Genomic DNA, 25130 nt, shown 5'->3' on the forward strand with positions numbered 1-25130 from the left:
CATTGGCAGGTGGATTCTTTACCACCTGGGAAGACCACATACATGCACACACACATACACAAATGTAGATGTATAAATTATACATATTATATAAGTCACAATTCTCCTGTGTACTTGGCTAACCCTGAGACTATGACCAAGTTTATCACTCTGGATAATGGCAATACTCAGAATTTAGCCAACATCTATCATCTATCTATCTATCTATCAATAGAAATATATAGTATATGTCACCTAACTGGTTTTTACATTTTTAGAACCAAATATTTAAAAGGAAAATTGCTACAAGAATGCATGAAATCTCCAACAGCTTTCAAGAACTGAGCACATGAAAAGTCTAAAAGAAAAGAACCTAAGACAAAAAAATCTCAGTGTTCTCTAGATAATCATCCATTACCCTGAGATTTCCTGAGTGTTCTGGAGCATTGCAAAAAATGTGATATGTAGACTACTGGATGGTATTAGGTACCCTGGAAACTTTACTACAACATCAGAACCTCTGAAAGCTTCATCCCTGTGTGGGGAATGGAGATCTAAATAAAGGGACCCCGAGAGCAGAGCTAGGGTCTATGACAAAGCATGGTTTTGCAAGAATCAAGAACAGATGCTTTGGGAGGTCTGTAGAAAATGGCTCTGCTACATCCCCTCATTCTGCATACGCATAGGTGAGGGTGGGGAGGAAGGGAACATGAGGAATCCTCCAAACGGACAAAGTTTTACCCTCTCAGAGTTCCCATCTTGGTGTAGTTTTTCCATCTACTGTTTTCTGGGAACCCCCATTAAGCAAGGGAATGCCTAAGACAGGAATGGCATCCTTTGTACTTAGAGCCCAGGGTTGGGGTCTTCACACGTCACCCTGTACATCCACCTGCCTTCCAGGGGTTCAGCCGCAGACATGGAGAACTGGATTAGAGGCCCCAGTGTTTGCTTTTCCTTCCTCTCTGCCTTCTCCAAAGAACTTTCTTCTCCTTGTTCACTTGTGCTCTCCCTCCCTCGCTCTGTCTCATCTTCCCTGTTCTGGATGTTTCCTCTCCTCCTTTCCCTGCTCCTTGGGCCATGACTGGGTCCCCACTGGCCCTTGTGCTTCAAGCCTCTCTTCACACCCGTTTCCTCCCTCATTCTTCAAACCCTCCAAACCCTTTTGTTGTACCTCCTTCTCCGAATTCCTTTCTTTTCTTTAACCTTTGACTACATAAATGAAAAAAGGGGGGCACTTGAGGCATTATTGAGTGCTTTTCATTTATTCTTCTGAAGTGTCAACATAGAAGAATTAAATAGTGAACTTTTTGCCTATGGCACCTTTCACAACTGGCCCGTCTTTCCTGTTTCATATCCGTCTCTCTTCAAGCCCTTTATTTATCTCTCCTTTAAAGAGGCTGCAGGGCAGTTAGTCAACATAAACATGATTGACCCAGAACTTCAGAGCACATGAGTTCATGCTCTAGGCCAACCTTAGTGACCCTGATCCTAAGCATATGAGCATGTTTTCAATTCACTTTCTACTAGGAGGGGAAAAAAAAGCATAAAGGGAGTACAAACAAGAAATAAGTGAGAGCAAGATGAGAGAGAACCTTCTGGAGAACTGAATCCCACGCTCTGGAGAAGAGAGTGACGTTCTCACCTGAGGCAAATCCCACGATAACCACAGCCATCAGCCAGCAGAAACGCAACAGGTCTCCAAAAATCATCTACAGAGAACAGAGAGGGGAGGGAGGATGGGGGACGGCATCTCCACCTGCCTTTTAGCAGCTACTGCTGCTAGATGGCAAGTCACCAGAGTTCCACCAGATCTAGTAGGAGCCTCATTTTTTGTTGTTGTTGTTGCTCCTACTCCCTCCCTTGGTCTGGGAAAAGTCCAATGTCTGAAAGTAGAAACTGTGGGGAAAGCACTTTTTTTTTTTTAAGTTTTGCTCCCACTCCCTCCCTTGGTCTGGGAAAAGTCTGATGTCTGAAAGCAAGAGAAACTGGAGAAAGCTCTGACCTTCTGGATCATGATGGTGAAGGGGCCCAGCATCTGGAATCCTCGAGCAAAGTACATGACGCTGCACCAGCCCAGCACCAGGGCGAAGGACATGGGTACCACCTCCCCGCTGGTGTTGGTGAGCCGCATCACCATAGTCACCAGCACCAGGAAGGAATAGGTGATTCTGGGAGGAGAGAGGGGAGGGGGCCATGAGAGGAGGGACTGGGAATATTCTAGGTCCCTTCTAGCATGGTGCTACCTTGCCCAGAACCCACCACGCAACCTCCTAAACACATACACAATCACACCCATGAACCCACTGGAGAAAAGTCCCTGGAGTCGAGGGTCCCAGAGAGGGGTAGGGAGACCTGAAATGCTTCTGGAAAGGGAAGGCAGGGGCCCGGAAGGAAGAACACTCACGTGATGACGTGGAATGGCCCCCCAAGGACAGTTTGTCCAAAATAGCGGGAGAAACCGACCCTGAAGATATCCGGGATCTGAAAAAAGGCGGGGTGGGGAAAGAAAACTGTAGACGTCAGTTCAATAAATCACAGCAACATCTTTTTAAATCCATTTCCCAGAATAATGGAAATTAAAGCAAAAATAAACAAGTGGGGCCTACTTAAACTCAAAAACTTTTGCAGAGAAAAGGAAACAAAAAACAGACAATCCATAGGTTAGGAGGAAATATTTGCAAATGATGTGATTGATAAGGGATTAGTCTTGAAAATTTACAATCAGCTTATGATACTTAGTAGCATCAAAACGGAGAAGGAAATGGCAACCCACCCCAGTATTCTTGCCTGGAGAATACCAAGGACAGAGGAGCCTGGTGGGCTACCATCTATGGGGTCGCACAGAGTCGGACACGACTGAAGCAACTTAGCAGCAGCAGCATCAAAACAAACAACTCACTCAAAAAGTGGGCAGAAGACCTGAATAGACATTTCTCTAAAGAGGACAATAGGCATGTGAAAAGATGTTCGACATAGCTATCTATTAGAGAAACGCAAATCAAAACTACAATGAGATATAATCTTACACTGATCAGAATGGCTATCATCAAAAAATCCACAAACAATAAATGCTGGAGAGGGTATGGAGAAAAGGGAAACCTCCTGCACTGTTGGTGGGAATGTAAACTGGTCCAGCCACTGTGGAGAAAAGTGTGGAGGTTCCTTAAAAAAACAAAAACGGAACTACCATATGACCCCGCAATCCCACTCCTGGGCATATATCCAGAGAACAACAGGATCTGAAGGGATACATGTACCTCATTGTTCATTGCAGCACTGTTTACAGTGGCCAAGACATGGAAGCAACCTAAAAGTCTGTCAACAGAGGAATGGATAAAGAAGATGTGGAGTATATAAATAAACACACACACAATGGAATATCACTCAGCCATTAAAAAGAATGAAATGAGGCCATTTGTGGCAACATGGATGGACCTAGAGAGTGTCATTCTGAGTGCAGTGAGTCAGATGGAGGAAGAGAACTATCATATGACATCCTCTATATGTGGAATCCAAAAAGAAATGATACAAAGGAGCTTACTTGCAAAACAGAAAGAGATCCACAGACTATGGTCACTGTGGTTGGAGGGGTGGTTGGGGACTTCAGGAAGGTCATGTATGCACTGCTGTGTTTAGAGTGGATAACCAATGGGAATCTATTGGACAGCACAAGGAACTCTGCTCAAGGTTATGTGCCAGCCTGGATGGGAGGGGAGTTTGGGGAGGAATGGATACATGTCTATGTATGGCTGAGTCCCTTTGCTATTCACCTAAAACTACAACATTGTTAATTGGTTATGCTGCTGCTGCTAAGTCGCTTCAGTCGTGTCTGACTCTGTGCGACCCCATAGATGGCAGCCCACCAGGCTCCCCTGTCCCTGGGATCCTCCAGGCAAGAATACTGGAGTGGGTTGCCATTTCCTTCTCCAATGCATGAAAGTGAAAAGTGAAGGTGAAGTTGCTCAGTCATGCCTGACTCCTAGCGACCCCATGGACTGCAGCCTACCAGGCTCCTCTGTCCATGGGATTTGCCAGGCAACAGTACTGGACTGGGTTGCCATTGCCTTCTCTGTAGTTAATTGGCTATACCCCAATAAAAAATGTTTTTGGTGTTTAAAAAAAAAAGATAAAAGACTTCAGTCTGACGGCTCAGCTGCACCTCACCTCTAGGAATAGGATGATTGCTGACCCGAGGACCGTCATCAGCTCCCCCACCAGCCGGATTTTATCCTGCTGAGTCACGTAGGCTTCCTGTGGTGAGATATTCAGGATCAGAAGTGCTTTCTGATGGACTGAGAGGCAAATCTTTTTGAGTAAGTGGTCTAAAGCGACTCAACTCTATCCGAGATGAATAAGAGCTCCCCTTACCACCACCATTACCACCATCACCACCCACCCCCACTGTATTTGTCATTGCAGCTCAGTCTGTGACCAAGGCATGAGTCTAAGTAAACCAAGATGCAACATACTGGGCCGGCCAAAAATACATTTGGGTTTTTCCATACCATCTTACGGAAAATCTGAATGAACTTTCTGGTCAACCCAATACAGTATATATATGTTCCATATGCCAACAACTTGAGTTACCACCTAATAACTCACTTCTTATGCTGTTGAATTATAACTAACGATGATGTGTGTACTGAGGGGCTAAGGTCACATTTATGTGCATCAAGTTAAGAAAGTTAAGTTATTAGTGGCTTGGGCTGGTTTCAGCTATCCTGAAAGGCCAGCTTTTCCAAACTTGCTGTGGTTCCCAGCAGGTAGAATGGATGGACCTCTAGACCCTGCTAGCTCCAGTGAGACCTTGAATCAGTCACTAAAACTCCCTGAGCATGGGATGTCTCATCTGTAAAATGGAGACTATAATGGTTACCTCCTAGGGTTATTGTGAAGACCAAATCAGATGATGTATTTGGACGTATTATAAGCCACAGAGCACTATAGATATATTCATGCTTTGTGCTAAGTCACTTGAGTCATGTCTGACTCTTTGTGACCCCATGGACTGTAGCCCACCAGGCTCCTCTGTCCATGGGACTCTCCAGGAAAGAATACTGGAGTGGGTTGCCATGCCCTCCTCCAGGGGATCTTTCTGATCCAGGGATCAAACATGTGTCTCTTATATCTCCTGTGTTGACAGGTGGGTTCTTTACCACTAGCGCCACCTGAGAAGCCCCATAGGTAAATTCATTGTGGTTTTATTATGATTTGGCAATATAGAAAAGGGCTAGAGACACTCTATGATTTTCAATTCTAAGGAGGAACTCTGTCTTATCCTGGATGGTAGGTGTCAAAGATATAGGCCTAAGGTCAACACGAATAAAAACCATCCTCCTCTGCACTCCTTACTTCACAGTTAAAAGCTTGCAGTGTTACCCAGATGCAGCAATCAAATTCTACAATAATGCTCCTTAACTTTTTTGAAGTAATGAGCCCATCTGAGAATATCATGAAGACCACAGGCCCTCTTTCTGGAAAACTGATCACATACATATAACCTCCAGATGAAATTATACAAATAACTTCAACACATGTGAGTACCCCTTAGACTTTTGGGAATTCTGTTCTCCAAGGTCATGTCTTTGAATTGTGCACTCAAGATAGGACTTGAGAGTCCCTGGGGATGATCTCCGCTGAAAAGGATGGGATCCCTTGTTAGGCATGAGAATCACCAGTCATCTCTGTTCTACTGATAAACAGAACCTCTATGGGCTACTTCAGTAGTGTACTCACTAGTCCAATGAGAAGCATAGCTTTTGAAACAGGAAGAGATGCTATGTAGTAGGGAGGTGCTCATGGCTCAGTCAGTAAAGAATCTGCCTGCGGTGCAGGAGACCTGGGTTTCAACCTTGGGTCAGGAAGACTCCCTGGGGAAGGAAATGGCAACCCAGTCCAGTACTCTTGCTTGGAGAATTCAGCCTGGACAGCTAGTCAATGGGGGTTGGGTCACAAGAATCAGATACAACTTAGCAACTAAATCACCACCTCAGGAGGTGCTCTAGGTATACAGAAGGCACCCATCAAGTATCCTGTGGCCTCTAAGAGGGTGTGTATCAGCTCAGAAGAAGCCAAGGATATAGTCTTTCGGGAAGAGTAGAACCAGAGTTACTAAGAGATGGTAGAAATGTTTCAGATAAATCGTATGGGACCAGGGAAGAACAGGAAGGAACTGGTGACTATGTACCTCTAGTAAACAACGTTCTCTAACAATCTGTGAATAGACTTCAGTTCTTTTGCTTTTGCTGTTCCTTAAAGAACTGATGTCCTGCCAACTTTTCTGCTGTTTACTTTTCTTGAGAAACTGGACAATTTTATTTTATCATATAGTGAGCAGTTTCCCTTTTGCTTTGCTTTCAAGGAAGCTCAGAGTTCTTTTTTTTTTTTTTTTTTTTTTAATCTCCAGCTCTAGCAACTCTCTTTGAATACCCTCTCCTCCATCCAAAGATTCAGATCATAGATCTTGTTCTTTTTCTTTATCTTAATGTTCTTGTTGCATCTGACTTTCACTGTAAAACAGGCCAACTCCTTTGGAGAATCAGGTGGTAGGATAAATAATAAGTTTGTTAATTGTAGGGACAAAATAACACTAGATATAGAAATAAAATAATGGCATCTGTGCCATGTATGTGTCTATACACAATTTTTAAGAAAACTTTGGACCTTGGTTGCATGAAATTGAAGTTGCTCAGTCGTGTCTGACTCTGTGACCCTATGGACTATAGCCCACCAGGCTCCTCCATCCATGGGAGTTTCCAGGCAAGAATACTGGAGTGGGTTGCTCTTTCCTTCTCCGGGGGATCTTCCCAACCCAGGGGGTAGAACTCGAGTCTCCCACATTGTGGGCAGGCTCTTTATCATCTGAGCCACCAGGGAATCCAGGACCTTGGTTGCATACAGCTGGAAAATTGCCACCAACTTTTTCTTTGGCTCTACTAAGAAGAGGAGGATACCTGTTGGCCAGGAGCTTTGTGGGGATTAGAGTACCCCTAGAGGACAGCAGGAGAATGGTATCAACACTCTTGGGATGAAAATGTAAAAATCCAACTAATGAAGAATACTAGGAACAATTTTGTTTACCATATACTCCTCCTGGGTCTGCCCTTCATGAGCACCGCTTTGCTTGTTCAACAGATTCCTTTCCGAGCAGGAGTTACCCTGCTCAAGTTCACTAGTAACAGAGGTGTCCAGAGATGCCAAGCTTTGGCCTCTGTTCCACTTGGTTTGGGGTTTCCCTGGTGGCTCATCGGTAAAGAATCCACCTGCAATAAAGGAGACCTGGGAAATGTGGGTTTGATCTCTTGGTTAGGAAGATCCTCTGAAGAAGGAAATAGCAACACATGCCAGTATTCTTGCATGGAAAAATCCCATGGACAGAGGAGCCTGGTGAGCTACAGTCCATGTGGTTGCCAAGAGTCGGACATGACTCAGCGACTGGACATACACACGCACTTGATGTCCGACTGCCCTAAAGTAGCTGTCTCCACCTCTCTGTCACTTAAAGTAGCCTGCAGAGCACCACACTCTCCTGCAAGCCCCCTTCCTTGCTGCTCTCCAAGACCACCACACAGACCCTTTCATAAGGTGTTTTTTTTTTTTTAATAAAACCACGCTCTCTGGAAAACAAAGAGTAACATGCATGTGTGAAAGTTGGAATGAAAAGAATAGCAGTTCATACAACTCAGCAGCAAAAAGAACAAACAATCCGATTAAAAGCTGGACGGAGCACCTGAACAGACCTTTTTTCCCAGAGAAGACATACAAAGGGCTGGCATTTGTATGCCAAAGGTACAGAAAAGATACTCCGCATCGCTAATCATCAGGGAAATGCAAATCAAAGCCACAGTGAAAGATCACCTCAGACTGACTAGGATGGCCATTATCAAAAAGACAAGAAATCACAATTGTTGACAAGGATGCAGAGAAGAAGGAACCCTTGCATACTACTGTACACTACGTAAATTTGTGCAGCCACTGTAGAACACAGAAGGGAGGCCCCCCAAAAAGTTAAAGTGGAATTACTACATGATCCAGCTTCTAGGTATATATCCAAAGGAGCTGCATCATAAAGCAATTATCCTCCAATTACAAATAAATTAAAAAATAAACAAAGGAAACAAAAACAGAATCTGGAAGAGATATCTGCACTTCTGTGTAAATTGCAACATTAGTCACAGTAGCAAAGCTCTAGGAACAACCTAAGTGTCCATCAATCAACAATGGATAAAGATGTGATATATATATTACACATACACACATATGGGCTTCCCAGATGGTGTGAATGGGCAAAAACCCGCCTGCCAATGCAGGAGACATGAGAGATGCAGATTTGATCCCTGGTTTGTGAAGATCCCCTGGAGTAGGAAATGGCAACCCACTCCAGTATTCTTGCCTGGAGAATCCCATGGACAGAGGAGCCTGGTGGGCTGAAGTCCATAGGGTCGCAAAGAGTCCAACACGACTGAAGTGACTTAGCATGCATGCACACACACACACACATACATATGTATACATACAGGTACACGTATATATGTGTGTATATATGTACATACATACACCAGAATATTATTCACCTATGAGAAAAGAGGAAATCTTGTCATTCTCAACAATATGGATGACTTGATGGCATTAAGCTAAGTGAAATAAGCCCATCAGATTAAGACAAATACTTCATGGTTATCACTTACATGTGGAATAAAAAAAAAAAAAAGGCAAACTCCTAGAAAAAGAGAGTAGAAAAGTGATTGCCAAGGGCTGGGGGCACAGACAAAATAAGGAGAGATTGGTAACAGGATGCTAAATTTCAGCTATAAGAGGAATAAGGTCTGATGGTAAAACAAGATGATTATAGTTAATTACACTGCATTATACAACAGAAATTTGCTAGGAGAGCAGAACTTAATTATTCTCACAAAAATAAATAAACATGTGAGGTGATGAATGTGTTAATAGATGAGAGGAATCCTTTCACAATGTATATGCATATCAAATCCCTGCGATGAACACTTTAAATACCTTACAATATCAATTGTCAATTATATCACAGTAAAGCTGAAAAATAATGATAGTAGTGAACTTTTAAAACATTTTCCTTTTCTTTGATTTCGAGAGGAATTCTAGTATCTCACACTCATGTGTAATATTGGCTCTTGTTTGGAAGAGATACTCTTTTACAAAGTGGAGAAAGGTTTTAGTGTTTTAAAAATGGACAGGGGCACTGAATTATAATGAATGACTTTCTGAGGTCTGTTAAACTGACAATCAGAATCTCCTTTTCATCAACCACGTTTGCACTTCTAGAATTAGACCCTAAACTCAAAGTGGTAATAAGTTTTTCTTTGAATTTTTCAGAATTTTACTCTTTGGGGATTGCATTCAAGATTTCCTATCTACAAGGAAAGACCCATCTGCAGCTGTCTAGATTCGTGGTGCTTATGAAAAGGTTTGGGGACCAAGGGTATGTTTAGCAAAGTGAACTAACTGTAAATTCACTTTACTAAAGTCCTGTTCATTTAGCCTCCCAAATTCTCTCAAATGCTCCGCTGGCTCTCAATCCATAGCACCACTGCCTTAAAGCAAACTCATGGTGCCCTGTACCCACTGCCCATTCCTTACCTTGTTTTTGCATATATCACGACCTGGTTTCTCTGCTTAATACCTTTCCTAGTTCCAGCATGTCTTTGGAATAAAAATGAGGGGGGGGAGATGGGAGTGATGAGTATTCTTTAAATCTGTATCATAGTAGAAATTCAGTAGCTAATGTCTAAATTTAGTTAATGAATAGAGATAGAAGTATATTATTCAGTGGTACAGAGGTAACAACAGGGACCCTAAAGAGGTAACAACTGGTTGCCTCCAAGAAGTAAGGCATGAGTGAGGTGGGCAGGCCAGTGCGCTGGTGGTCTTCATTATACTTGCCACTGGATTTTCTAAGTCATGGGCATGTATTCTTTACTTAGAAGTGCTCACTGTGAAACAGAAATGAAAAATATTCAGACTACCAAGCATGATGCCCAGAACCCTTGCTGGGATTGCACGTGTGTTCTTTTAGTTAGAACTGTGCTTTGTGAGATAAGAATAAAAACTAAGGGACTTCGCTGCAGGTTTAGTGGTTGAGACTCTGCACTTCCATTGCAGGGGGCGCAGGTTTAATCCCTGGTCTGGGAGTCAAGATCCCACATGCCATGAGGTGAGGCAAAAAAAGAGGAAAAAAAGTTTCCTCTTTTTCCTCTATTTTTAAAACATAAGACTCAGCACAATGGCTTTGCTTGCCTGGTTCCTGCCCTGGGTCCCCATACTCTGTGTCAGCTCCAGCCATGTTGATTACTAGGGTCCTCAACTGGTAAGACAGGTCCCCATATGAACTGTGCCCTATTCTCAGAATGCCTTCCTCCACCAGAGTTTTCTGATTCACTGTTAACCTTAAGACCCAGGTCACAGCATTCCACCTGGGTCTCCTTCCCTGCCCGTCTGCCCAGATCAGCTGTCTCCCTGCAGGAACACGATGTCAGCCTCCGGTCATAGCCCTTCCCCAGCACACTGCAGTCATCTGGATGTTTTCTGTCTCTCCAGGAATCTTAGGGTTCCCTTAAAGCAGGGACCTCTAATTCCTTCTTTTTATCCACAATGCACACACAGTAGATGCTGCATTCACAAGGATGGAAGGAGAGAAGAAAGCAGGTAAACAGACAGGCGCTTGCTGAGCATGATCTAAGAGCTGGAGGGAGGCAGAGGGGAACCAGGAAGCAAGGGCAGGGAGGTAAATGGAGAAAGGATGATGACGAACTGGGCTCGCCTGGAATTTCCAGATTCCTAGCTCAAGGTCACCTAAGCAGGCTTAGTTAATAATGCACTGAAAAAATTCTCCCCCCAGCTCCTTTAAAAAAATAAGCGTCTTTCAACAATGACTAGAGTTCTTAACCTCTTTGTATGGCTTAGAATTTCAGGAGTTGTCAACGGCCAGAGCCCCTTGGAGGCTGACCAGCCTTACTTTGTTAAGAATCTGCTTACAGAGAGTGTCCTGCTCACCAGCTGGTTGAGCTCATTGTCTTGAAGGAAATGCCCAGAGAAGGGTGGGCCTAGCAGGGCCCAGGTACCACTGTGGGGAAGGATGGGGAGCAAATGCAACCACTAGGAGGGGGAAGGCACTGGAAACAGTTGTCAGACCCCATCTGAGACCCTCTCCTTCTCCCCAAGATTCTTGCAGAGGAATGAAGCTCCCAGAAAGAGACATGCTTGGTCATCACTCATACAATCATTAATCTCATCTTCTAAACTGTGCGGGGATTCCTAACCAGCTTATCCATCAGAATCAGCTGTGGGCGGGGGGTGGTGGTACTTGTGATCTAGTGGGTGAGACTCCATGCTCCCAATGCAGGGAGTTCAGGTTCGATCCCTGGTTGGGAAACTAAGCAACTGCAACCAAGCACATGAGCTGCAACTACTAAGCCCGCACCTGCTCACTGCAAAACTAGAAAAGCCCGGGCGCGACAGTGAAGACTCGGTGCAGCCAAACATACACACCTACACCTACACATACACACACATACACACACATACATTCACACACAAACACATACACACACATACACATACATTCACACACAAACACATTCACACACAAACACATACACACACAAACACATACACATATATTCACACACAAACACACACACATATACACATACATTCACACACATTCACACACAAACACATACACACACACACACATACATACATACATACATACATACATACAAGAATTGGCTGGGAAGCTTTGTCGCAACACATATGCGTTGGCCAAACCTGGAGACTCTAATTTGGTGTAAGAATCAAGCATCTTTCTTTTTTTAAGATGCAGATCCCCATGTGAGAACCACTGGGCCAAAAAGGGAGGAAGATCTCATGGTTACCTTATAAGTCTACCTTCCAGGGGCTTATTTTGTGTCTTAATCTCTGTGTTTTTTCAGGAAGATTAACCCAGCAGATGTCTTCTCTCTACGGAGACATCCTTATCCATTCCCACAGAAGCAGGATTTACCTTAGCCACCAAAAGGTTAATCACATAAAAACTGGGGCCCATGTTGATCAACAACAAGCTGAAGAATTGATGCTTTTGAACTGTGGTTCTGGAGAAGACTCTTCAGAGTCCCTTGGACTGTAAGGCGATCAAACCAGTCAATCCTAAAGAAGATCAGTCCTGAATATTCATTGGAAGGACTGATGCTGAAGCTGAAACTCCAATACTTTGGCCATCTGATGTGAAGAATTGACTCATTGGAAAAGACCCTGATGCTGGGAAAGATTGAAGGCTGGAGAAGAAGGGGATGACAGAGGATGAGATGGTTGGATGGCATCACCGACTAAATGGACGTGAGTTTGAGCAAGCTCTGGGAATTGGTGATGGACAGGGAAGCTTGGTATGCTGCAGTGCATGGGGTCACAAAGACCCCATGCACTGCAGAGTTAGACACGACTGAGTGCCTGAACTGAACTGAACTGAACTGATGATCAACACTAGAGCATAGGCAGTAGCTCAGTGGCTAGAGGTCAGAGGCAACTCCATGTCTGACTAACTCTCAACTCCTGCACTCCAGCACAGCACCTCTTATCTTGCGGGGGAAATATCAGGTGTGCCCAGGTACAGGTGAGTGTGGCAGGAGCTGGCTACTTATCGAAGCCTGGAAACAGGAGTTCCTCAAGCAGTGGGTCCCTCTGAGGAAGAAACCTGGAATTCAGCATATTTCTCTGGAGGGAGAAATGACCTGGCTTTGTATTAAAGTTGAAGCTTCTGAAGTGAAGCAGACCAGAAGCCCAACCAGCACTGCCCTTACTAGCCAAGCATCTTTACCAAAGTACTTAACCTCTCATGACTTCAGATTCACGATCTTTAAAATGGTTATAAGAATTTCATTTACTTATGAGGATCACCCAGTATAATACTTTAGCAACCAAAATGCGATCCGCAGAATCACAACACCAGCCTCACCCAGCAGCGAGTCAGAAAAGCAGAAACTCAGGGCCTACATCAGTTTTCCTCTCTGAATCTGTCCTTTCCCAAGATCTCAGAAGCACCAGCAAACGCATGGCAAGTGCTCAAAGCCAGCTCCCGATAGATGTTATTTTTACCTCCTAGGCTCTCTGCTTCTCCCACCTCTATCTTCTCTTTAATTTGCTGTACTTATTCCAAAGGGAGTTGGGTAGGACCCCCAAGTGAAACAGTGTCGAGCTGGCGTACAGCTGGGTTTCAAATAACTCTGGTACTTTGAATAGCGGAGTTTGTGAGGAATTGTGACATGTAGGAAAAGCAGTCTCCCTGACCAGTACAGGTAGAGAATGATTTCAGATAAAAAGAACCCATGAGTCACTCCGGCCACGCCCTCTCCCTGACTACCTACATCCCATCCATTGTATAGTAGTGATGATTCTACCTTCAGTAAGTGCCCTGATGCCAGCCCTTTCTCTCAAGTCTCCCCACCACACCTTAAGGCCAATCCACCACTACTCTCTTCCTTCACTGAACTGTAATAGCCTCTTAGCTGGTCCCCCACATCTTCCCTGGCCCCCTCAAACCTGTTCTCCACCCTACAAACAGAGACATTGTTCTGAAACAAAAATATTATCGAGTGTCTCCCCTGTTTAAAATCCTGAGCCTCCCATTAACTTTAGGATAAAAAGTAAAATCCTTGGGATGGCCAGCAACGTCCTACATGACTGGGGAAAGATCTGCCTGGACAGCCTAATCTGGAGGCTCCTGCCCCAGCTCCCTCTGTTCTAGCCAGCCTTCTTTCGGTTCCTAGACATTCGCAAGACTCTTCCTGCCCCAGGGCCTTTGGATATGCATTGTCTCTGCCTTGAATTCACTTTCCACCTTGAATTCACCAGTGCATGCATGCTCAGTTGTGTCTGACTCTTTGTGACTCAATGGACTGTAGCCTGCCAGGCTCCTCTGTCCATGGAAATTTCCAGGCAAGAATACTGTAGCGGGTTGCCATTTCCTCCTTCAAGGAGTCTCTCAGCATCCTGTCTTCTGATCATAAGAAAAACTCATGCGAATTGTTAACAGTCAGTTTGCATTGAAATGTCTATTCATTTTGGAGAAGGCAGTGACACCCCACTCCAATACTCTTGCCTGGAAAATCCCATGGATGGAGAAGCCTGGAAGGCTGCAGTCCATGGGGGTCGCTGAGGGTCGGACACAACTGAGCGACTTCACTTTCACTTTTCACTTTCATGCGCTGGAGAAGGCAATGGCAACCCACTCCAGTGTTCTTGCCTGGAGAATCCCAAGGACAGGGGAGCCTGGTGGGCTGCCGTCTATGGGGTCGCACAGAGTCGGACACGACTGAAGGAACTTAGCAGCAGCAGCAGCAGCAGCATCTATTCATTTAATTAATGTCAATCAGTCTGCAAATGCCAAAAGGCAGAGGTGAAGTGTGTTTTGCTCAGACCAGGTTGAGTTTCCAGTACCTACAATAATGCTTGGGGCACCCTAAGGCTCTCAGTAGTGGTTTGTTTAATGAATGAATTAGCAAAGTAATTTGAAGCAAAGGGCATTGGAGAGATCAAGGAAAATCATCAAAATGTAGAAAGGAAATCTGATGATGGGAGATCAATACCCTCTTGCTGAACAGCAAATCAAGGGTCTAAACAATCAGAGTGATCGGTTTCACCTTAGAAAGCTTAGCAGATCTCAAGCCAAGCTGAGCTTGAGAATCAACCAAGGAATTTCTTTAAAATACCACTGCCAGGGGCCACTATTTCAGACATTCTAATGCCTCAGGTATGAGGCAGCTTAGGGATCCATAATTTTTTTTTTTTTTAACCAGATTTCCGTGTTTCTAATGTGTCCGTGTTGTTTAGTCGCTAAGCTGTGTCCCACTCTTTGTGACTCCAGGGACTGTAGCCCATCAGACTCCTCTGTCCATGGGATTTCCTAGGGAAAAGTACTGGAGTGGGTTGCCATTTCCTTCTCCAGGGGGTCATCCCAACCCAGGGATCAAACCTGCATCTCCCACGTTGGCAGGCAGTTTCTTTAGCACCGAGCCACCAAGGAAGCCTTAAAAGTAGTCTTGGTTAAAAAACTACTGATCTAGCAAGACATAGGATCTGCTCAAGTCAAACAGCTATTTTGTTTTAGAGTTAGGGCTTAAATCTAAGCCACCGAATCCCAGACTTCGAACTTTCTGCTCACTTGGCAGTCTAGGAGAACTAGGATTACAAGGCACTTTGTTCTGCCTAAGCCAAGTAAACACTGAATGAAGACAAGAAATTAACTCATTAATTTAGAGAGTTCTTGGGAAGTCCGGGAATAGCATAAATTTTATGGCTGAGCAATGGAGCATCCTAGAGTGAAGACATTTCTTAGAATATCTCCAAAACTCCACCATTTCCCATGACTGCTTTTGCCTAGTTTATGCCACCTTGTATAAATAAAGGAGTATTTTCTTTCCTTTCCAGTGTTTTGAGATGGTGCTCTGGGCTACTGTTGTGGAGTCCAGTGACTCTTCTAGATCCCATGAGACCCACAGAGAAAATCCTACAGTGACTGAGGGCTCTGTGTGTCCAGATTTATTAAATACAATAGTACTCATTTATCTGAGAAAAAGCTCTGTAGGCTAATTAATATGGCAACAACTGCATTAATCAAGTCAAGACCCTATGTTGGTACATTTTCATATTTCTAAGACTCTCAAGTAATAGAAATGTAGAAAAAAAGAATTCCATATTATTCAATAAATGTGGTGCATCATGAAAGCAGAATCTTTCAAGTCATGGTGATAAGTTTGGGAGCTCCTGATTTAATCTGAATTGACTTCCTACTAAGAGGAACATATGGGCCCCATCAGCTCAGGACCAAGGCCCAAGGGCTCATGCCGAAAAAACACAGACCTTCGCTGATGCTCTTCCCCATTCAAACTGCTCACAGCTGCTTTCTTAAGCCCCACTACCCAACCAAGAAAAGAATATTTGAAAGTCATGAGTCTTCTATTTGGGCTAATGCAGATTTTATCAAAGTGAGCAAAAGGGTAAAAATGCTGAAGGGGGAAAAGAGAAGAAAAAGAGAGAAGATGGAAAGAAAGTTAGAGCACTTAGCTATAATTATGCTTCATCTAGTCCTGAGGCAAGGGGAAGTAGCTGCTAATAATTTAGACTATCTGGGTCAAAGGAACATTATGTTCATAGGGACATAACTAGTCCTCCCCCAGAGAGAAAGAGACACAGTGGTAAGAACAAGGTAAGAAAGAAGAAGTCTTGGTGATAATCAGTTGCTCAGCATCACCCAACTCTTTGGCTAGAAGGCTATCTACATTCTGGATCTGCATTCTAGATCCAGAAAATCCCCCCAGTCAGCCTGAAACAAAGGAAGGCTGGCAAAGAGTGCATCTGAGGAATCAGAGTCAGGAACACTGGAAATGTCCAGCCACCCCCATGTTTATCCATTTCCTTCATTGTTATCGCTGGCCCATCTCAGTTGGCCATCCCTTCCATGTCCTTATTTCCTGGTGTATGGTCTCCATACCAGGGACAATCTTCATGTCCCATTTGAGATGCAGGGAACCCAGCTTCCCTGGAATGCACCTATGCCCACCTCGAACAAGGCAGCCCCACCATACTCAGCCTTGTGTTCTGCAGGCAGCAAACCCTGCTGTGTGACAGTCAGAGGCTCTGGACAAATGGGCACACTGTATATACACCAAGAAGCAATTCTAAAAGCTTAGAGTGATTTGACCTACTTCAGCATTTAGTAAGGCTCTTTGCCCTGTCCTTTCTTTGAGTATCCACTGCCTTTGAGCTAACTCGACTCAGGTTATTTGTTCCTTAACTCCTCCAAACTGCCCCTCTCCAAGTCCAGGTTGAGCTATGCCTGTAGGGGACCCATTCTGCATTGAGCGTAAATCTCTAGCCATTGAGCTCTTACTTGCCTGGCAAAATTGTTCCCCCTGTGTCTTTTGCTTTCTGCCCACATGCCTGCACTCCCTTTTAGGTATTTTCAGGTCACTAGGACAAGAATTTTGGTTACCTATTAAATGAACCCAGTGTTGAATGTATATGCCTAGAAGCACTCATGAGAGCCTGCTCGTTCTGTTACACCAAGGAGTCTCCTTTCAACAGCAGACCTGGACATCTACTCTACATCTCTATCCAGCTGTCCTCACCCCAGGTCTCTGAAGGTGACTCACAGAATGGCAAGCTAACCAGAGTAAAAGGGACCCCAGAGACTATTTCCTTCTAACTGCTACCCAATCTAGGCATCCTCTGCAGCACATTTGACAGGTGGTCAGACAGCTGATACCTCACTTTCAATGCACTCATATTGACTGTGTTCAGAAGTGAATGCGGGTCACAAGAATGTCTGTGTTACCCTAACAGATTACAGGCACACTCAGAAAATGGACCTGGAGCACACTCTTCCTCCCTTTAGAACAACAAAGCTTCTGTTGAAGGTCACATTTACAAAGATCTGGTCTACAGACCTTGGTGAGTAACAAGGGATTTTACAAAGGTACAGGTAAACTAAGCATTCTTCCAAAGTTCACAAGAAAGCCATCACTCCCTGGACAAATCCACTTGTATTCATTAAGCCCCAGCTTTGGTCCCCTTAACTCCTGCCTAATTTCTGTCCAAGTGATCAGGAGCCTGCCCCTGCCAGAGTCAAGGGACTGGCATATTTCCTGGGCAGCGTGGCTCTGGTTTCCAGAGCCATCACCCCATGCTATCAGCCCCTCTTACCCCCTCTAAGAGTCACCTGGAGCAGCTTCTGCTGGAATACGGTGATGTCTCGGGAATCTGTGCGGTTGTCACTACGGGCCTTGAGAGGACGGTGGATGCAGCACATGGTGAAGCAGATCATGTAGAGCACATACAAGGCTCCCAGGATGCAGAAGTAGGGCCGCCCGTACTTCCTCCACTTGAAGTTCACCAGCTGCTTCACTGGGGTCTGCTCCAGGATCTGACGAGCCTGCGGTAGAAGAAGAGGGCAGCAGGGGATGACCACCATCGTGAATTGCAGCACCAGGTTCCCCACCGGGTCCCAGACAGGCAGCGTCACGATCAGCACAAGTGTCATTTATTCAGTTCATCTTTTCATTCATCTCTTTTACAGACGACGAGTCAGTTTCCACTGTATGCGGTGCCTCATGCTAGTGCTGCAGATAAACCATGGCAGAAGCAAATACCAGGACCTCTGAGCTCCTCAGAGACTCTGAAGGATGAGACATAGATGGGCGAGATAGCTGAGTGAATGGAGAGTTAGGCAAGTTCTTTTATAAAGTAGCAGCAGTTGCCAAGGCGGGAAGGGGTGAGAAGACATTGGCACATGAGGGGGATATGGCAGAATCTTTTGGAGGGTGCAGGGATTATCCTGTATGAAGTGGCTGAGGGCCAGATCATGGTACCTCATGAATGCCAAGCTAAGGAGTTGGACTTTATTTTCTGAATGCAATGGAAAGCAGTGGAAGGTTCAAGCAAGCAGGTAGTCAGATTCGCTCCACAAGTATTATGGACATGAGAGGAGCAACAGAGGACTCGGAGAGTCGGGAGAGGCCATAATCTAAGCTGGGTGGGTTAATGCTCAGATCTAAGTAGCCAATGAGACATTAAAGATGCTCCTGAAAGAGGATGATAGATGGCATGATGCATCTAAGAAAGTAGGAAAAGGCAAAGTCAGAGCTTAGCCAGAGGGATTTCCCACGAGCAGAAAAAGTACCTTTTCCCATCGAGCCTACAGAGTAGGAGAGAGACGGGTGGTGGGGGTGGGGGGCAGTTTCTAGACCTGCTGGGCAGAACAAGGCAGGAAGCTGAAGAAGCTCCAGTGAGGGAGCCTCTATTTTCATCATAATGAACAAATCTTGGTTGCCCGATAGAACTGAAGGTGAAGGCTGGGCTTCCAATCCCTAAGAAATCCTGCTCTGAAGAAGTTCATGCCAACCAGCCACTTTGTTCATCAGATCCTCTGATAAACCAGATCCTCTGTTTGTTAGTACCAGCTATCATCTGAGTTTTGTGGCTCTTAAATGAAGTGAAGTGAAGTCGCCCAGTCGTGTCCGACTCTTTGCGACTTTGTGGCTCTAGAGGGTTCCTAGGAAATTGTTGGGTGGCAGATAAACAATAAGAACTGTATTTTGCCACCATCTTGGAGGTTCCAGAAAGCATCAGTATTTTCTTCTCTTTATAAATCTTCAACAAACTTTCCTTTCCCTCATATCACCCAATCTAATACTGTCTGAATGATCTATGTGTTTTTCCCTCTCTGGAAAGCTCTCTTTTTCCTCATCTGCCTGGTGATTCCCAATTCCTCCTAGAAGCCCCAGCTCAAGCACATCTCCTGTGACATCTTTTCTGGTCCATCCAAGCCAACGTAAACCAACCTCCATTCTGTTGCACCACTATGTACCATTCATAGTATAGACCCCAATGTTTATCTTGAAGGCTATTACAGTTACTGAGAACAGGGATGGAAAATTGACAAAGCTGTCTGCAAGGAACTGTTTTTTAATTTATTTCTGTATTCTCAGTTCTTGGTACAGTGTCAGGGACCCAGCAAGAAGCTCAATATGCTGAACAAATAAGTGATAGGAAGCAACATCTATCTGCAGGACTCCTCATATGCAGTGTTAGTATGAGAAAGGTAAGCAGAAGGGACCAAAGCTAAGCAGAGAGAGCAGAGTTAGGGAAGGGGTATTGATCAACATTTTCTCCCAAAGTCCCAGGAGTCTATCCTCACCCTCATCTATTATAGGGAAGCCTCTGGAGCCGAGGATCTTGGTAAATAGACGGGCTCTGCACAGACGCCTGACAGCCCCTAATCCTCCATGTTGCCCATACCTCCCGTTTCTTGGAGGAGACCACAAGCTCTAGAAAGGACACGTCTTCTCCCCAGGAGTCGATCTCTGTGAGGTCGTAGAGAGTGGAGGTCAGTGGCCCGCATGTCCACTGGATGTACTTCCGCTTCTGCATCAGGTGTTGGAACATCTGGGTGGACACAGGAGTGAGACGGGGGTCAGCATGTAAGGAGCAGGTCCAGGGCAACAGCACGGTTGCTTACTCGTTGGATCTGATGGACAGCTGGGAACTGACAAGCCTCCGTTGACCTGAACCTTTTAATTTGGGGCTGTCTTTCCTTCCCACAAATCCTATAAATATCTGAAAGGAGAGAATAGGCAAGGGGAGTGGAACTTTGGGTTACCATAGCAGATATTCTCAGGTAAGATTCTGTAATCCCCCTGAGTCAGAAATTCCTGATGCTGAGGACTTTAGTGATGGAGATGAAGGTAAGGGACCACCACCTTTTGGGGAAGGCTGGGAAGAAGGATCAGGAGAAGGACCCCCGTGGGGTTGAGGACGGGTCCCTCACCACAGTGTTGCCCTCCACTCCGGCCAGCTTGAAGGGGGTGAGGCCCTGGTGATTGAGCATGAGGTCCAGGGACTGCAGGTGGTCCCCTCGCCTGTCGTAGGACAGCAGCAGGTTGTACATCTGGCAGGCAAAGGTTTTGTTGGGCTGGAGGACGAGGATGTGCAACACTGTGTTTCCTGGGAGAGGACACGGGGTGTCACATGAGCCCTGGGACCAGAGTCCCTGCTGTTCCCCAGGACCACCCCCCACCCCGAGGGGGCCTGAGGGCGGTCCCAGCCCCTCCCCTCTCCCCTGCCACCCCCAGCCTGCCAGCGCCCCCTCCAGCCCAGCTCTTACCCAGGGAGTCCTGGGCCCGGATGTCAGCGCCGTGCTCAATGAGCAGCCTCACAATCTCCTCGCTGCCCATGCAGGCGGCAAAGGACAGAGGGTGCTCCCCTGGGGAGGCAGAGGCCCAGGCAGGCTGGCGTGAGATGCGGGCAGGGAGGGGCAGTATTTCCAAGCAACCGCCTCTCCCTCCCCCATCTCTGCTCTGGGCCTGGGGACCCTTGTCAGCAGGACCAGAGGCAGGGATGCTGGAGGGGCCCTGGGGTGGGGCTGGAGGCTTGGCTCTGGCTGCCCCAGGCATGGGGCCTCCTCAGCCCGCCCTGCCTTGACTGGTGTCCCCCTCCTCATCCTCCCAGCCCCGGGTCTGCTCTCACCAAAGTAGATGAGGTTGTGAGGAGTGAGGCGGAAGGCGGAGCCTATGGCCCTCGCAGAGACGCTGGCCCCGTGGGCGAGCAGGGCTTTCACCAGGTTCACGTTCCGGTTCATGACCGCTATGTGCAGGGCCGTCTGACCTGGACAAGAGAGCGCTCCGTCAGGGTGTCTGTTCCCAGCTCTCTTGGAGACACAGCATCCCCCCTGGCTTCCAGGAGATCCCTGACATCCTTGCATGGATTTCCTCTCTTGACTCAGCAGAATAGTGTGAGACTGACCCCAGATGTCCCCCAGGCAGCTTCACTTAGCTGTCGGGGCCTCTTGACTACTGGGGATGGCATACAAGGGTAATCACTCTAGTGCAGCTATGAAAGAGAGAGAGTTCTGCTCTTCACGGAACATGAAAGGAGTTGAAGGGAAATAACAAGTGGCTAAAGCAGGTCCCAGACACTCACAGCCAAGACCAGGACCTCTGCCTTCCTCCCACACTCCTGAGCACCCATCACTCCTCCCTCGACCTACTCTCAGAGGCTCATTGTAAGAGGTGACTTCAGACTCTCCCCTGCTTGGGTCCGCCTTGCAAAACCGTGGAGATGCCTCACCTACAAATGGCTCACAGATGGCAGGCTCCTTGACCAGCTCGGGGGCAGCCTCCATCAGCACCATGGCAGCCTCCAGGTTGTCATAGAGGGCGGCCACGTGCAGTGCCGTCTCCCCGACGGCCCCTGGAGCGAAGGAGATAGGAGCATCAACATTTCCCAGAGACACGCTCCACCGCCCCTCAGCAGAAACCCTCAGAGTGCCTTGCAGGGCATGGCCGGGGCCTCTGCCCCATCTGCAACACTTCAAATTCTGATCCCACCTCGTTGGCGGAAATCACAGTTTCGATCCAGCAGAAGTTTCTTCAGGACACACAGGTCGTTGTCCTTGGCTGCCCGAAGCAGAGGAGACTCTCGAATCCTGTAAGAGGATGAACGGGAATCAGGCAGAGACAGAATGGGAGAGAGGCCAAGAGCAGAGAGGAAGAGAGTCCTTGTCCACCTGGACAGACAGCGGCCACATGGAATGCATGCTGACACGTTGCAGCGTTGTCTTCTGGACTCTAGCTTGGGGTCAGATGGGGGCAAGAGTCTGGCTCAGGGTCCCCGTGGGGTGGCATCGCTACCTCTTCCCACCGGTGGTGGGGGGACTCCTGGCTCAGCTGACTAAGCAGCAGAGTGCCTGAGGGAGGGGCCCCAGGGGAGGGAATGGATGGTCCTGGTGGGCCTGGCCAAGCCATTCTACCTGAGTCCATGTTTTAGGAACTTGGGAATCAGGAGCAGGTGGAGGAGAGGGAATTTCTGCCTGGTTTCATCCCTGCTCCCAGGCCTGCTGAACCGGCTCTCTTTAGCCAAGAGGAGCTGGAGAGACCGGGAGGGGGCTGAGAGAGAGGCCAGCTATTGTTCTGACTCCCTGGGGGCTGTCCAGACGCACATTCCTGCTGCGGGGAGGGAGAGCTCTGAGATGGACTATGAAGGATCCATCCCTCCCTGAGTGTCACCCTTCGACTCAAGAGTCTGAACGCGCTGTCTGCTGTCACAGCGTGGCTGTGAGCTTCTCTGAGCGTGTGCATCTCAGAGCAGGTGGGAGGAGCCCCACGGAGATACTCCTCCTGTGGTACCTCTGCGGGTTAATCTTTGTCTCTCCCCTGCCTGGGTGAGCCAGACAAGAGATAATGCCGAAGCCGGTTCCTGCTGGGCAAGTATGTGTTGGCTCTGAAGGTGGACACACGGATAGCAGGTTGAGGGTCAGGAGGGGAGAGGTGAAAGGCCGGTAAACAGACTGATGGCGGGCAGTTCCCGTGATGACCCCTAGCCCCCAGTTCCTCTCTTCCAATGGTCCCCCCAAGCCAGGGGAAAGAAACTTTTTATCTGAAGAAGCTTGTGATCTCAAGGTAGGGCTCAGGTCCGCCCCTCACTGAAGTTCTTTCCAGAGAGAATGGGTAAAGTGGGAACAAGCCTGCTGCCCATCTCACCCAGATCCTCCGTGTGAGCGCACCCAGCTCAGGGCAACTAAGCCAGGACTGCAGAGTCCAGAGGCCCTGCACGCAGCCTCCGTGCTCCGGCCTTTGGCCTGGAGAAGCCACTGCCCGTGAGTCTAGCCCTGGCTGCCCGCTCAGATCTGCTAATGGCAGCTCTCTGATGGGAGCCAAGTCCCCTGAACATCCCGAGGGAGAAGCCTGCCTTCAGGATGGGTCCCTGCCCCCATTAGTCTTCCAGGGGTCTAGACCTCAGGGCTGACCATGAAATGCTCTGCTCCTCGGAGTCACCAGTCCCAGGGGAGGTGTGCCAGGGCTGACCATGAAATGCTCAGCTCCTCGGAGTCACCAGTCCCGTCGGAGGTGTGCCAGGACAGGCTCAGCCTCACTGTCTGCTCTGGATCTAGTACAGCCTGCACACAGGAGACTCGGGAAACACAGATGGGCTCTAGGAGTTCCCACTGGGACTCCTCAGGGTCCCCTGGTTTCCACAGTCAGCTGGTCAGTTCCAGCTGTTGCACAAACCAGAGCTGTCCCACTGTCAGGCCATCAATTTCATTCTCATTAACAGTAACTCCTCACTCTTTCTTCACCCAATGAGTGTCCTAAAACCCATAGGATCTGAACCCTCCCCCAGCACCCCGTTCTCCACCAGCCTGTACCCGCCCTGCCCCACTCACCCCTGCCATACATGCTGGCTTCTCCTGTTTGGTATCTTTGGGTTCCCAGCACCACCACCCCGCCGCCCCCCCCCCGCCCCCCTTCACTAGGTGAGAGCCCAAGCATCACCCTGCCCCAGCCTTCCCGGGACCCAATGCCACACCCCTCCTCCACTGCTGACACAGGAGCTCGGCTTCCATAACAGATGCACGGGCCCATCCCAGCACTGGGCACTGAACTCTGGGGTGCTCTGGTGGGCAGGGCAGACTGACCCAAGTGGGCTGAGGGCCTGAGGCTCGGGGAGAAGGGGGCAGCCTACTTCTTCTGTTGCAACATGTACATCTCGTCCAGACGCTGATCCCAGTCTTGCTGTCCCACCAGCCAGGAGGTCAGCAGTTTCTGAAGTTGGATCGAGAGACCCCTAGCCTTGGACGGAGGTGCTCCCATGTCTTCTCCTTTTGGGCAGTGGCCAGTCGCGAGGAGGAGGTGTTTCAAGGGAGCAGGGCTAGGACTCAGACGGCAGCTAAAGCAGAGACGAGGAGGAGGGATGGGTCACAAGTGGATCTGGCGTGGTGCTGTGCGGGGTTTGCACGTGCACGGAGGGGACTGGGGGCCCTGCCAGGAGAGAGAGACTTTACCTGGAGGGGAGGAGCTCTTTCTAGAGAAAGCCCCTGAGGCACACAGCCTGCCTCGGAGCCAGCGGGGGGGAGGGAGCTCTTTCCTATCAGTGAGCTAGGGCAGCTGAGACCGGGCCAGGGGAGGGGTGGGGCCCAGGAATCTGACCTGGGAGCCGGGATAGAGCCCAAAGGTGGGTCCTACAAGCCCGCTGAGCAATTACCTCAGATGCAGGACAGTAGAGAAGCAAAGCCCTCCAGCTCTGCAGTCAGGCAGGTCTGGGTTTGAATCCTGGGTTTCAGTCCTTGCAGGTCAGTTAGGTGAGCTTTCTGTGCCTCAGTCTTCTCATCTGTAAAACTGGGGTGATACTTACATGTTCTCACAGCAGAGTCTGTAAAGCATAGTCATAACAGCTCAAGGACAGTTGATTCTTCTTCCACAAAGGGGGCTCAAAACCCCCCAGAACGGCTTGCTCTGCCTAGTACCCCACAGCCCCGCATCCAGCAAGTCTCTGGCTGCCCCTCCTCCTGGAGAAGCCCAGGGCCTCCTCTTCCATTCCAGCTCCTCCCTTCCAGGCAGAGGAGACCCCAGTGAGCCCTGAACGTCCACAGAGGCTGGGCAGCAGGGACTGAGCGGCGGTGGAGGAAATCACAGGACTCCCTCCAAGAGTGAGTCAACAGGAGGAGCAGGAGTAAAGATAAGACAGTGTTAAATCATTTTATGATATAACAGTTTCCATTTTTCTTCCTGATTGTTTTCAAAGAGATATATTCAGATATATCCCCTGAACCGTAGTCATTCAAGAGA

The 25130-nt window shown here is 47.6% G+C and overlaps 1 protein-coding gene across 1 annotated transcript in view; it reads right to left on the minus strand.

The window, feature by feature from the left end:
• The window catches only part of LOC101120825 (transient receptor potential cation channel subfamily V member 5), a 34903-nt gene extending 9823 nt beyond the window's left edge, over positions 1-25080 (minus strand). The window contains exons 1-13 of the mRNA XM_027969122.3: positions 24547-25080; positions 24028-24231; positions 21894-21991; positions 21634-21756; positions 21034-21171; positions 20672-20770; positions 20336-20511; positions 19807-19953; positions 17729-17941; positions 4144-4230; positions 2384-2460; positions 1982-2147; positions 1622-1688 (exon numbers count right to left, since the gene is read on the minus strand). Coding sequence (XP_027824923.1) covers positions 1622-1688; positions 1982-2147; positions 2384-2460; positions 4144-4230; positions 17729-17941; positions 19807-19953; positions 20336-20511; positions 20672-20770; positions 21034-21171; positions 21634-21756; positions 21894-21991; positions 24028-24155 — 1519 coding nt within the window. The 5' untranslated portion in view covers positions 24156-24231; positions 24547-25080. The remainder of the gene's footprint in view (positions 1-1621; positions 1689-1981; positions 2148-2383; positions 2461-4143; positions 4231-17728; positions 17942-19806; positions 19954-20335; positions 20512-20671; positions 20771-21033; positions 21172-21633; positions 21757-21893; positions 21992-24027; positions 24232-24546) is intronic.
• Between the last annotated feature and the right edge of the window lie 50 nt (positions 25081-25130).

Source organism: Ovis aries, chromosome 4, assembly GCF_016772045.2.
Source record: "Ovis aries strain OAR_USU_Benz2616 breed Rambouillet chromosome 4, ARS-UI_Ramb_v3.0, whole genome shotgun sequence".
NCBI lineage: Eukaryota > Metazoa > Chordata > Mammalia > Artiodactyla > Bovidae > Ovis > Ovis aries.